We start from the raw sequence: 12328 nt of genomic DNA, 5'->3' as shown, positions 1-12328 counted from the left end.
GCAGAGCGTGTTAAACATTGCCAAAAAGATTACATTTGATGACGTGTGTCGTACGTACGACATATTACGGAATGTTATGATTCTTATAATGATCTTAACATATAAAACACTCAACATAGTCTGATTGATGTATATATATATATATATATATATATATATATATATATATGTTGCACCAACATTCAAAAACAAAAAAAATTATTATAATAATAATAATTATTATTAAATCACCAATAATAACATAAATAATCTAAAAGTTATATGTTTTAAATATTATAACCATTTATTCTTAAAAATATTAATGCATATTAATTATAATACACTAGTAACACAACAATTAATGTCGTATCTCAACCTGGAGCTTTTTAATACGACGAAAATCTAACGTTAATATGTTCTATTGTAATACTATTTTTGCGCCAAGTGATGAGATTTAAAATTTAAATTAAAGTGTTATCTCGAACGAAGAGAAGATTTAAAAAACAAGGAAAAAAGAAACCCCAAATGAAATGGAGATCAAACAAGAAGAATACTCGAACTAAACCATGCATATATTATTATTATTATTATTATTATTATTATTATTATTATTATATATATAATAATAATAATAATAATTAATTAAGACTTGGAAATATAATAAACATAAAAGACGATTGATCGATAAATGATAGATGTTCGTAGACATGCACTAAATGAGGTCATGTTCCTCTTTAGGCATTATAAAAACAAAACCAAACAAAAAAAAAAAAAAACTAGCTAGAAACTGCATGCAGTAGAACAAACTGGTCGACCAAATTAAGCAAGAAAGAGAATCGATCGATCGGCATTCAGCAACAGTGGCCAGTTATCGTTATTATTACTCCATGTCCCAAGCAGTTGGATCGAGAGAAGGATGTGCCAGTCCGGAGTGGGTGAGGGCGCCGTGATCGCCGCCTGCCATGGCCATGAACAAGTGGCCGCCGCCATCGGCTTCCGCCGGCGGTAGTAACTGGTTCAGCTCCTCCTGGAAAGGCCACATGAAGCGCTGCTGCGGAGGCTGGAGCATGAGGCTAGTTGGAAGATTGGGAAGGAGAGAAGGAGGAGGAGGAGGAGATGGCGGCAGTGGTTGGGCGGCGCCAATTATGGGATTGTGGCGGCCGTGGCTCTTGATCAGCTCCTGCCGCTTCTCGCGCACCTCCTGGAGCTTGTTGTCGACCATCAAGGCGAGGGCGGAGGCGTCCTCGATGCTGAGGTCGTAGAGGGGGCGGCCGCGGAGGCCCTCGAAGAGCAGAGCCGTCATCTGCGTCTCCCTGTTCTGCCGCTGCAGCCGGCGGAACTGCTCCGCCAGCTTGTTGACGCGGCTCTTGAGGTACGTCTCCTGGTTCGTCATCTTGCGGCTGCGCTCGATGTCGGACAAGGACTTGAAGCGGGTGAGCATCCGCATGGCCTCGCCGTTGGACGGCCACGCCGCCGGGTGGTGCGGCTCCTGCGGGTCGTACACCACCATGCACGCCTCCACGCCGCACAGGATGCTCAGCTCCCTCACCTTCTTCATCAGGCCTTTGCGCCGCTTCTTGAGCGTCGACCGGCGGTTGGCGTCGTTGGCGATCCACGCGAGCTTCACCTTGTTCCTCGCCATGCCTCCGATGGACGGCCGCCTCTCTTCCCTGTTTGCTTTATATAGCGGGAAAAAAAACCGTGAGAGCAATCGAACCGGCCCATTTTGGACCGGTTCGATACTCTTGGTGGGGCCACCACAGCGGACCAAGCTACTAGGATCAATTTCATCCTGACCGTTGAATATTTCACATCACACGTGCCGTTTATGCATAAAAAAGTATTAAATTATATATCATAATTTTATTTCCCTAATATACTTGCTTAAGGTTGACAGCATTAATAATCATTTTTTAAAGAAAAAAAAACACATTCATTCGTGCACGGAATCATTAATATTGTTTCCAACGACTATGAGAATTGAAGCAATTAATTGGAAGGCATTTAATTTGAAATCTATGTAATATATATATCGCCACTAAAAGTTTTAAATATATTTTGGATAAAAAGTGTGTAAATATAATTATTTGATTCTTAAACTAACACAATTTCACGAGAGAACCTATCATTTCCATTTAAATTGCTCATAAATAGATTTGGGATGCCATGAAAAAAACAGGATAATTAATGCGAAAATTTTAGGATGTGGTTTTAGCCATTAGTTAAACTTGATAATTTGGTAAATCTTATGTAATAAATCTTACGAGGAAGGAATTTAGTTCATATTAGCTGTTTTGCACAACTATTTTTCCAATTATATATGCAACAAATTATTATTTGTCAAAAACAAACAAATAAACAAACGGCATTTCTCTAATTTCATGATATAAAATGTTTTACTCTATGGAAGGAATATTCTGAATGAAATCTCACGATATAAGCATGATATAAAGATCTTTTAAACTTAGAGGTATTTATTATATTTATTTATGTAAAAAAATGAACAAAACCTTAATTATATCATATATTGACAATATATATATATATTGAGTTTGACTTTCGAAATTGGTAATAGTTTATCAAAATATTTTGAAAAATCAATGTTTTTTTTTTATTAAATACAAGTGAATATGATTTTGATAATTTGAGAAGTAATTTTCCAGTTTAACCAAAACTATTTTAGCCAAAGTAAATGAGAGGATATGCCTTGCATGTCACTGCTTATTCATGTTCTTAATTTTTATGCCAATTGTTTAAGCTTTTTATATCCACTCAAGAACATAAAGGAAGAAATTAATCAGGATATTAATTCCACTGTATCCTAAGACCGTTTGATTTAGATTCAGTAATATTATACTTAGAAGTATGCCTTTGCCATTATGTTCGTTGCCATCGCCCGATACGATCAATATAATGATTTTAATTTAGTGAGTTTTTCGTATACTTTCTTCTTTTTTCTCTCTGATTCTTGGATTGCTTCAGTCTTGATTACTTCTCTTCATGGCTACAAAATAATGACTATAAAAATGACAATCCAGGACGACAAATGGTATTAAAAGAGATATAACAGAATTATCCAAATTGACCGGATCAAATTACCAAATCAAATCATATTAGTATTTGGATTATTCTAATAATTCTGTTATAGTTATTCTCAGAATTATTCTTAGAATAATTCTGTTATTTATTAATTAGTTATTTGATCAAGTACTTTTGAACATTATATATTGTATTGTCCTTAGGACAAATATCAATGAACAATAGATTTTATTATTCTCATCTTATTCCTTCCTCTCTCCCTATTCTTATTCTTACATGGTATCAGAGTCATCTCTCTCTCTCTCTCTCTCTTTTTATCTTCCCTTAATTTCTTGAGGCGGAGATCGTATAAACGGCGAATTTTTAAATTTTTCCCTCAAGCCTCTTATTTTCTCCTACGTGTTTTAATTTTCTTATTCTTCTCTATTTTTCAGAACAAACGAAAAATACTTATTTTCTTCCGCTGCCAACCCCTTTGCTTCTCTTTCCTCTTCCTTAATCTCTATTTTTTTTTCCACTACCACCGGACAAGTTATTTTTTACTTTAGATGTCAAATACTCGACGACATCAAAGAGGACAAAATCAAAGTCCAGACCGATGTCAAATTTGTCACATCGTTGGCTATACTGGAAATATATGCCCTAAAAGACTTGATTGGTCTAGGGTAAAATGTCAAATTTGTCTTGGAATTAGACATTTTGGTATTCAATGTCCTAGTCCATTTGATTCAAATTTCATTGGTGGTCCTACAGCCTCAAGACAACCATCTATTTCACAAGTATATCCTAAAGTTCTTTCGTCTGTGCCTACTTGTGGTAAAAACCCAGAGTTCTCATCTACTGATTGGTATATTGACACTGGAGCAACTCATCATGTCACATCAGATTATAATATCCTTACAGACGTAATGTCATCTTATGGGTCAGATACGGTGCAAGTAGGCGATGGTTCAGGTTTGCAAATTGCTAATCTTAGAAACACATATGTTCATTTATCTAATCGAACTTTTCACATGCGCAATGTCTTTCATGTTCCATCTATCACTAAAAATTTACTTTCTACACGCCAGTTTTGTCTTGATAACAATGTCATTTTTTAATTTCTTCATAATCATTATCTTATAAAGGATAGAGGAACAAATGCTATTGTATTTTATGGGAGAATCAAAAATGGCCTCTATTGTCTTCAGAGTTCTTCAATCAAAGCTTTTGCTGGTGAACGCACAAATAAACCAGCTTGGCATGCTCGACTTGGTCATCCTTCCCTTCGTATTGTTCAGTCAATCATCAATAGGTATGATTTACCTACTTCTATTACCTCCTCTCCATCTTATTCATGTAGGGTCTGCATGAAATCTAAAAGTCATAAGCTACCTTTCTCTTTATCTGATCATGTTTCTAATTTTCCACTTGAAATAATCCATTCTGATGTTTGGGGCCCTGCACCTATTTTGTCTAATCAATGTTTCCAATATTATGTTACATTCATTGATCATTTTAGTAAATATACTTGGCTTTATCCTATGAGAAGGAAATCTGATTTATTTGATATATTTTGTAATTTTCAAATTCAAGTTGAACGATCTTTTAATCGTAAAATACTCTCTTTTCATTCTGATTGGGGAGGCGAATATCAAGCTCTCCATCGTCATTTTGTCTCTTGTGGAATTGTTCATCGAGTTTCTTGTCCTCACACTCCAGAACAAAATGGCTCTGCTGAGAGAAAACATAGACATATAATTGAAACTGCCTTAGCTCTTCTTCATCATGCATCAGTTCCGTGCAAATTTTGGGATGAAGCTGTTAGCACTACAGTATATCTCATAAATCGACTTCCTACACCATTGCTCAATCATAAATGTCCTTTTGAAAAACTTTATAATCAAACCCCTGATTACACTTTCCTTCGAATTTTTGGTTGCGCATGTTATCCATGGTTACGCCCCTATTCTAAACACAAACTTGACTCTCGTTCACTACAATGTGTTTTTCTTGGTTATAGCAATTTGCACCATGGTTATCGTTGCTTGCATATACCAACAGGATGAATTTATATTTCACGACATGTTACTTTTGATGAGTCTTTATTCCCTTTTTCAGTAGCTTCTTCAATCTCTCCTCCAGATACAAGTGGCACCTTCTTAATGCCACCTAATATTATCAGAAGTGATGGAATTCTAGGTCCTGCTCCGGAGCTCTCTGATAACTCTCCTATACCATCAGAATCACCTCCGGTTGCTGCTCCAATCTTAGAAGTCTCGCCGATCGAAGATAATATGCTCTCTGGTTCCTCGGATAATGCAAGTCCGTCATCTACATCACCATGTCAGCCTACTTCCTCGTCATCATCAACAAGTGATTCAGATGATAATGCTCCTCATCGCATGCTTCCCATTAGTGATATTTATGAGCGTTGCCCACCAAATGCAACTCGATATCCCCTTCCACGAGCTCTAGTGGTTTCTTCCAAATCTATTGAACCAACCTGTTTTACACAAGCAAACAAGGATCCAAACTGGCGTAGTGCAATGGCTACAGAATTTGATGCACTTCTTCGCAATGGAACATGGACTCTAGTTCCGCGCACTCCCTCAATGAATGTTGTGGGCTCTAAATGGGTATTCCGTCTTAAGCATCGAGTTGATGGTTCTCTTGAAAGATACAAAGCTCGACTTGTAGCTAAAGGATTTAGTCAACAGCCAGGTATTGACTTTAATGACACTTTCAGCCTAGTCATCAAAATTACATCTGTCAGACTATTATTATCAATAGCTGTTAGTTCTAATTGGCTTGTACGACAATTGGATATTTCAAATGCATTTCTCCATGGTCATCTTGAGGAAACTATATTTATGGAGCAACCACCTGGTTTCATTCATCCACAATTTCCATCTCATGTTTGCCAACTCAAGAAATCCTTATATGGTCTTCGACAAGCTCCTCGTGCATGGTTTCATCGACTATCTAATTGGTTACAAGTTCAAGGATTTTCTGGATCAAAGACTGACTCGTCTCTATTTCATAAATATAATGATGAAAATATGATATTTTTTCTTATTTATGTGAATGACATTCTGATAACCGGCAATGATCATAAGGGTATCACAACTTTATTAAGTCTTCTCAATCAAGAATTTCCTACTAGAGATTTGGGTATTGCTCATTTTTTTCTTGGTATTGAGCTTATTCCACATGAGGATGGCTATCTTCTCTCTTAGAGCAAATACATTACTGGACTTCTTCAAAAAGCCAAAATGGATGGAGCACGTCCGGTCTCTACGCCAATTGCTATAAACAACTCTCCAACTTCATCCTCTCCTGCTCTATCTGATCCACAAATTTATCGAAGTATTGTTGGAGCCTTACAATATGTCACTATCACACGTCCTGATATTACTTTTGCGGTAAATCGTGCTTGCCAATTCATGCATGCTCCAACCGAACAAAATTGGGATAATGTAAAAAGAATACTTCGCTATCTCAAAGGCACTATTCTACATGGTCTTCTTTTATATCGCCAATCATCTCGAGATTTACATGCATATAGTGATGCGGATTGGGCAAGTTCTCCTGAAGATAGACGCTCTACTAGTGGATATGCAATATTTCTTGGACGAAATCTTATCTCATGGAATTCGAAAAAGCAACCTACGGTATCTCGTTCAAGCACTGAGGCAGAATATAAAGCTATAGCAAATACAACGTCAGAAATTATTTGGCTTCAATCACTTCTCTCTGAACTTCATCTTGCATCAAATATTGCACCAAAAATTTAGTGCGACAATATTGGAGCAACATATCTTACAGCAAATCCAATCTTTCATGCTCGTACAAAACATGTGGAAATTGATTTTCATTTTGTTCGTGAACGTGTGGCAACTCAGCAGTTATCCGTCTCTTATATTTCTGCTGAAGATCAAATCGCTGACATCTTTACTAAGCCACTATCCAGACAACGTTTCAACAAGTTAGCAAGCAAACTCAACGTCAGAGATCTTCCGCTGAGTTTGTCGGGGGGTAAAAGAGATATAACAGAATTATCCAAATTGACCGGATCAAATTACCAAATCAAATCATATTAGTATTTGGATTATTCTAATAATTCTGTTATAGTTATTCTCAGAATTATTCTTAGAATAATTCTGTTATTTATTAATTAGTTATTTGACCAAGTACTTTTGAACATTATATATTGTATTGTCCTTAGGACAAATATCAATGAACAATAGATTTTATTATTCTCATCTTATTCCTTCCTCTCTCCCTATTCTTATTCTTACAGGTATTTCATCGGTAATTGAAATTAATTTCTGATTATTGCGGTATTTTTTTATCGTCATTACAAATGACCCTTACCATTGCTAGATATTCTAATACAACATTTTAGACGGGTCTTTTGATTGTCACCCATCTCTTTGTCTTCAAGATAGACCTAGTAATTAACATTCTTAAGAGGTTGTGCAATATTCCCCTTTCATGAGTCAGTGATATATATGATTCTAAAACAATAAGATCAATAATATGCAAGAACAATATAGCAAAACATACAATTTGTTTCTTAAAGAAATGCAAGAGTGACATTTAACAATGCATAATATCTAAAGAGTGAGATCTATACTAGTTAGACGACGACAAACAAGTTTATATATGGAGTTGCTTGCTAAGAAGATTTCCATAATCTACTGATCAAAGGAAAGTGAGTTTGCTGCAAATGTTCCTTTTTCATAGTTTAGCTGGTATGACACTTGTTTACAGGTCCTAATCAGTTTCTAGATTAGCTAACTGATATCTCAGTTCCCAAATGATATGTCTGAAATATGAGGTAATCTTATCGATATCTCTTCGATTCCTACAGGCCCTGTTGGAACACATCAATTTAGAATGGTGTGAAGGCGTTTGGTCCTCCTATTCATGAGTTTCTATTCTGATAATTATTCACCTGTTCTATCATCTAGTTCATTCTTGAACTCGTTGTTTCTTTTCTCGTTCAACAAGCTCCTCCCTTCTTTTCCATGATTTGAAGTACTGCTTAATTAATTTCTACCATAAGGGTTCTTCGTTGGGATACACAACTTTTGGGTTGTCTTCTTTTCTGGATCGGAAGAACTTTTGTGTTGTCGCGGTAGTGACAGGGAATTGGGTTGGCATTTTAAGAGCCTACCAAGGACCACCAAAATGCTGGATTAAGATTCAGCACTAGCTAAATTGTGTTGATCAAGCTTCTCCATGACTATTTGCTGGTCTTCTGATTGCAACAATTCTTCCTTTCGTGTTTAACGTGTCGTGTGACTATCAAGTATGAATGCTGCATGTGTTAGGCAATTTTATTGCCGGAGATATAAGGAATGTTCTGAATTGAAAATTACAGTCAGTTTAATTTCAAAATTATCTGTTAGATGACCCGAGCTAACAATGTCAATCTGTCTAATTTTATCTGAAAGTCGATGAGATGGATGTTAGGGATGTGACGCTCCTGCTGACCTCCTGTGGAGCTCGCTCCGACCTGCAATACAAGTGGCGTCAATGCCGAGCCAGGGAAGGGGTCCCCGACGATGACCCTCTGACGCTCAAGTCAGTCTCCGGCGAAGAAGAAGAAGCAAAGAACGGAACAACAAGAAGACTATAGCGCAATCAGTAAAATATCGCATACCTCCGCCGATACTTGGACCCCCCCCCCCCCTCCCCCCTTTATATAGAGCTCATGAAGTGTCCTCAAGTTTTCCCTAAAAAGATTTGTCAGTAAAGTGTCCCTGACACAGTACCTTGACAGGCCAAGAATATCTCTGAAGTAATAGTGGAAGCTTCCGCTGTACGATCCTCTGTCTGACCATGCCGCCTGTCAGCAGCACTAGCGCCCAAAAAGATGTCAAAAGATAGCCTACTATGTCCGTTGCTTGGTCGAGCGGAATAACTGCTCGGTCGGAATTCCGCCGTCCGTGTGTTATCTGTTGCTGGGCCGAGCGGGATAACCGCTCAGCAGAAAGTCCACTGTCCGCGTGCTTTGTTGCTGGGTCGAGCAGGATAGCCGTTCGACCGGAAGTTCACTGTCTGTGTGCTCCGTTGTTGGGTCGAGCGGGATATCCGCTTGGCCAGAAGTTCACTGTCCGCGTGTTCTTTTGCTGGGTCGAGCGGGATAGTCGCTCGACCGAAAGTCCACTGCCCGCGTGCTCGTTTGATGCCGATTATGTTGTCAGGTCGAGCGAGGTAGCCGCTCGGCCGAAGTTGAACTCTGTCGAAGCTAGGCCTCGCTGGCTGGCCGAGCTAGGTAGCCGCTCGGTTCGGCTTCTGCGCGTCGTTCTCCCTTGAGCGTCGGTTGTTTGAATGCTCCCCGTGTCAAAGTTGACGATAGGTCGGGGCCTTCTCCCCGGTCGAGGCATGTTTCGCCCGATCGACCGATGCCTTCTACGCGTTGACCGCCTTGAGTTTTACCTTCTTTGACCTCCACCGTGGCCACGGGGTGGAGCCCTTCATCATCACCACATCACAAGCCTCCCCCTCAAGTCTAGTCGAAGGAGGTTGTAAGTCCGACTGACTAGACAATGGTTTGAGCATATTTCTGTTGGTACGGTTAACACTAACGGTCTAACTCAAGTTTTGGTGAATGACAAAGTAGGTTAAGTTAGTTTCATTTGTGTTATAAACACTTTGATCAAGTGTGCAGGAGAAGTCCAGAAAGGTCAACGGGCTGACCGGATGTCTAGCATGAAGCCCAGTTAGGTCGACGGACCGAACGGATAGCTGGCACGAAGTCCAGACGGGTCGAAGGGCTGATCGGACATTTGACACGAAGTCCAGCTAAGTCGACGGGCTGACCGGATATATAGCTAGCACGAAGTCCAGACGGGTCGACGGGCTGACCGGACGTCTGGCGGGTAAGTTGAGGTAAGTCACTGGAGGGGAGTGACTGTGAGGACACGTTCCCAGGAAGGGAACTTAAGCGCCGATCCAACTTAGAACCATTTCGGAACTCTAAGTTAAGATTTTGACTAGATTCCGGTCTCGGTGAGACGGAATCTAATTACTACACTATTCCTTTTTATGACTATGTTGTGCTAATACTTTGTTTTGCAGGGTAGTTTGCATTTTGCCCCGGATTAATACTTTTACGCAGGTAGCTGGTAAAGTGGGCGTCCGAGCGCCCGGAACGGGTCCGGGCGCCCGGAATGCAAAACTTATCTCCAACGAGCTTCGCCACGTGGAGCACCCTGGTTGGCTCGGCTACGTCACATTCAGGACACCCTGAAGGGATCCGAGCACCCCGAACCTCCTATATAAGGAGGGTGAAGGCTGGAGCAAATTAACAACGAACGACAAGATCTCTCATCACATGATCTGTTGTGCTCCTGCGACTCCACGACCAACAAAAGTGTTGTTTTCCGTTTCCTTCTTTTCATTGTCGATATTTGTTTTTCTATTAGCATTCCTGTAATTCAATTTTGTAATCAATATTCCGAAGTGCTAGTGGATTTCCCAACGAAAGCACTCAACGAGTGCGGGCCTTGGAGTAGGAATCGCTGAAGGCTCCGAACCAAGTAAAAAAAATACTTGTGTTAGCATTGTTGTTTTTTTTATTCCGCTGCGTACTAAAGTTTTTAATCGTTATTCACCTCCCCCTCTATCGAATTCATGATCCAACAAATGGTATCAGAGCATGTACCGCTCTGATTTGGTGCAACCACCAATCAGACAAGGGGGTGAAACCTTTTTTATTTTTTTCGGTATATTCCAAACTGGTATTGTTACCTTTTTGAAAATCTTCTCGACGCAATTAATCTAAATTAGTGCAACACTAATTCAGTTTTAGATAATTTTTCCATAAATACCGCACTACTAATCCAAAACCAAGTCTTGGGACTTCTTGTCTATTTGTTTATTTGTGTGCAGGATAATTATGTCTTAAATTAAAGGCTTCAACACAGTACGTCCTCCCCTATTCAACGGGGATGATTTCCCGTACTGGAAGAAGCGGATGGAGGTTTACCTAAGGATAAATTTTGACCAATGGTTCAGCGTCACCAGAGACTACAAAGCGTCAGTCGACAACTCCGGAAACCCACTGGACCTGGAACAGTGGACTCCGGACATAAGAAATAAGTGCTCTATAAACTTCAAGGCCCTCAATACACTACAATGCAGGTTGATGAAGGAAGAACTAAACCGGGTAGGACCGCACCAAAACGTAAAAGAATTGTGGGATAAACTGATTGAACTACATGAAGGAACAAGCGACGCCAAGGTAACGAAGCGTGATCTCTTTTTAAATAAATTATTTAATATTAAAATACAGGAAGGAGAAACGGCGAGTCAATTACATGCGAGGATCAAAGACATCCTCAACGGACTCCACGTGATAGGCCACCAAATGGAGAATCGCGATCTAATCAGGTACGCATTAAATGCTTTTCCGTGTAATACTTTGTGGGCATCTATCGTAGATGCCTACAAAATTTCAAAAAAATTATCCAAATTAAAACTCAATGAATTATTTTACGAATTAGAATTACACGAGCAGACTAACACCAGAACCAAGAAAGGTGTTGCCTTGTTTGCAGGTTCCTCCAAGGAAAGGAAGAAAAACAAGCCTGAGTTTGAAGATGAGTCTGACCAGGATTCTGAAGACGAAGAGTACCTGGTGAACCTGGTAAGGAAAATGTTCACCAGGAGGAAGAAGAGCTTCAGTAAAAAGGACCTGTAGAAGATCAACTCCCTAACCGAACCAAGGAACGTAACGTGCTTCGGGTGCAATAAGAAGGGTCACTACAAGAATGAGTGCCCAAGAGTGAAGAGCGACAAGACGAAGACAACCAAGAAAAAGGCTCTTAAAGCAACGTGGGACGACTCATCCTCAGAAGAATCGGAAGCTGAAGATCAGAAGCACCAGAGTCACCTCGCGCTGATTGCTCGCGAAGCAGAATCGAAGGACGAATCGGAAGACGGGTCCGAACCCGAATCAAGTCACGAGTCCGCACTCGTTTCCGAAGGTTCCGAAGAGGTATATACTAATTTGAATAAAAAATTCTTTAAAATTATTGCTTGTTTAAATAGGAAATTAGTTACCATAGAAAACGAAAATGAATTGCTCCTTGAGGAAAATCAAAACCTCAAGGAACAAATCACAAATGCTAATCCAACTCAAGACTTGACACTTGAGGAGGAAAATTCAACACTAAAATTAGAAATTAATAAATTAAAAGATCTTCAAATAAAACATTTAAATAATTAATAACTCAATATAAACAACAAAATAAAGTGTGGGTTCTGAAAGCATACTTAACCACGTAAGTAGGAATTAACCAATATTACATACCTA

The 12328-nt window shown here is 39.3% G+C and overlaps 1 protein-coding gene across 1 annotated transcript; it reads right to left on the bottom strand.

Moving 5' to 3' along the window:
* Positions 1 to 859: 859 nt before the first annotated feature.
* On the bottom strand, positions 860 to 1621 carry LOC121997418 (agamous-like MADS-box protein AGL80). Its single transcript, XM_042551816.1, has one exon. The coding sequence runs from the start codon at positions 1619 to 1621 to the stop codon at positions 860 to 862; it is 762 nt and encodes a 253-aa protein (XP_042407750.1).
* Between the last annotated feature and the right edge of the window lie 10707 nt (positions 1622 to 12328).

Source organism: Zingiber officinale, chromosome 1A (genome assembly GCF_018446385.1).
Source record: "Zingiber officinale cultivar Zhangliang chromosome 1A, Zo_v1.1, whole genome shotgun sequence".
NCBI classification, from domain to species: domain Eukaryota; kingdom Viridiplantae; phylum Streptophyta; class Magnoliopsida; order Zingiberales; family Zingiberaceae; genus Zingiber; species Zingiber officinale.
The sequence above is the reverse complement of the archived record's forward strand: the minus strand, read 5'-3'. Positions and strand labels throughout refer to the sequence as shown.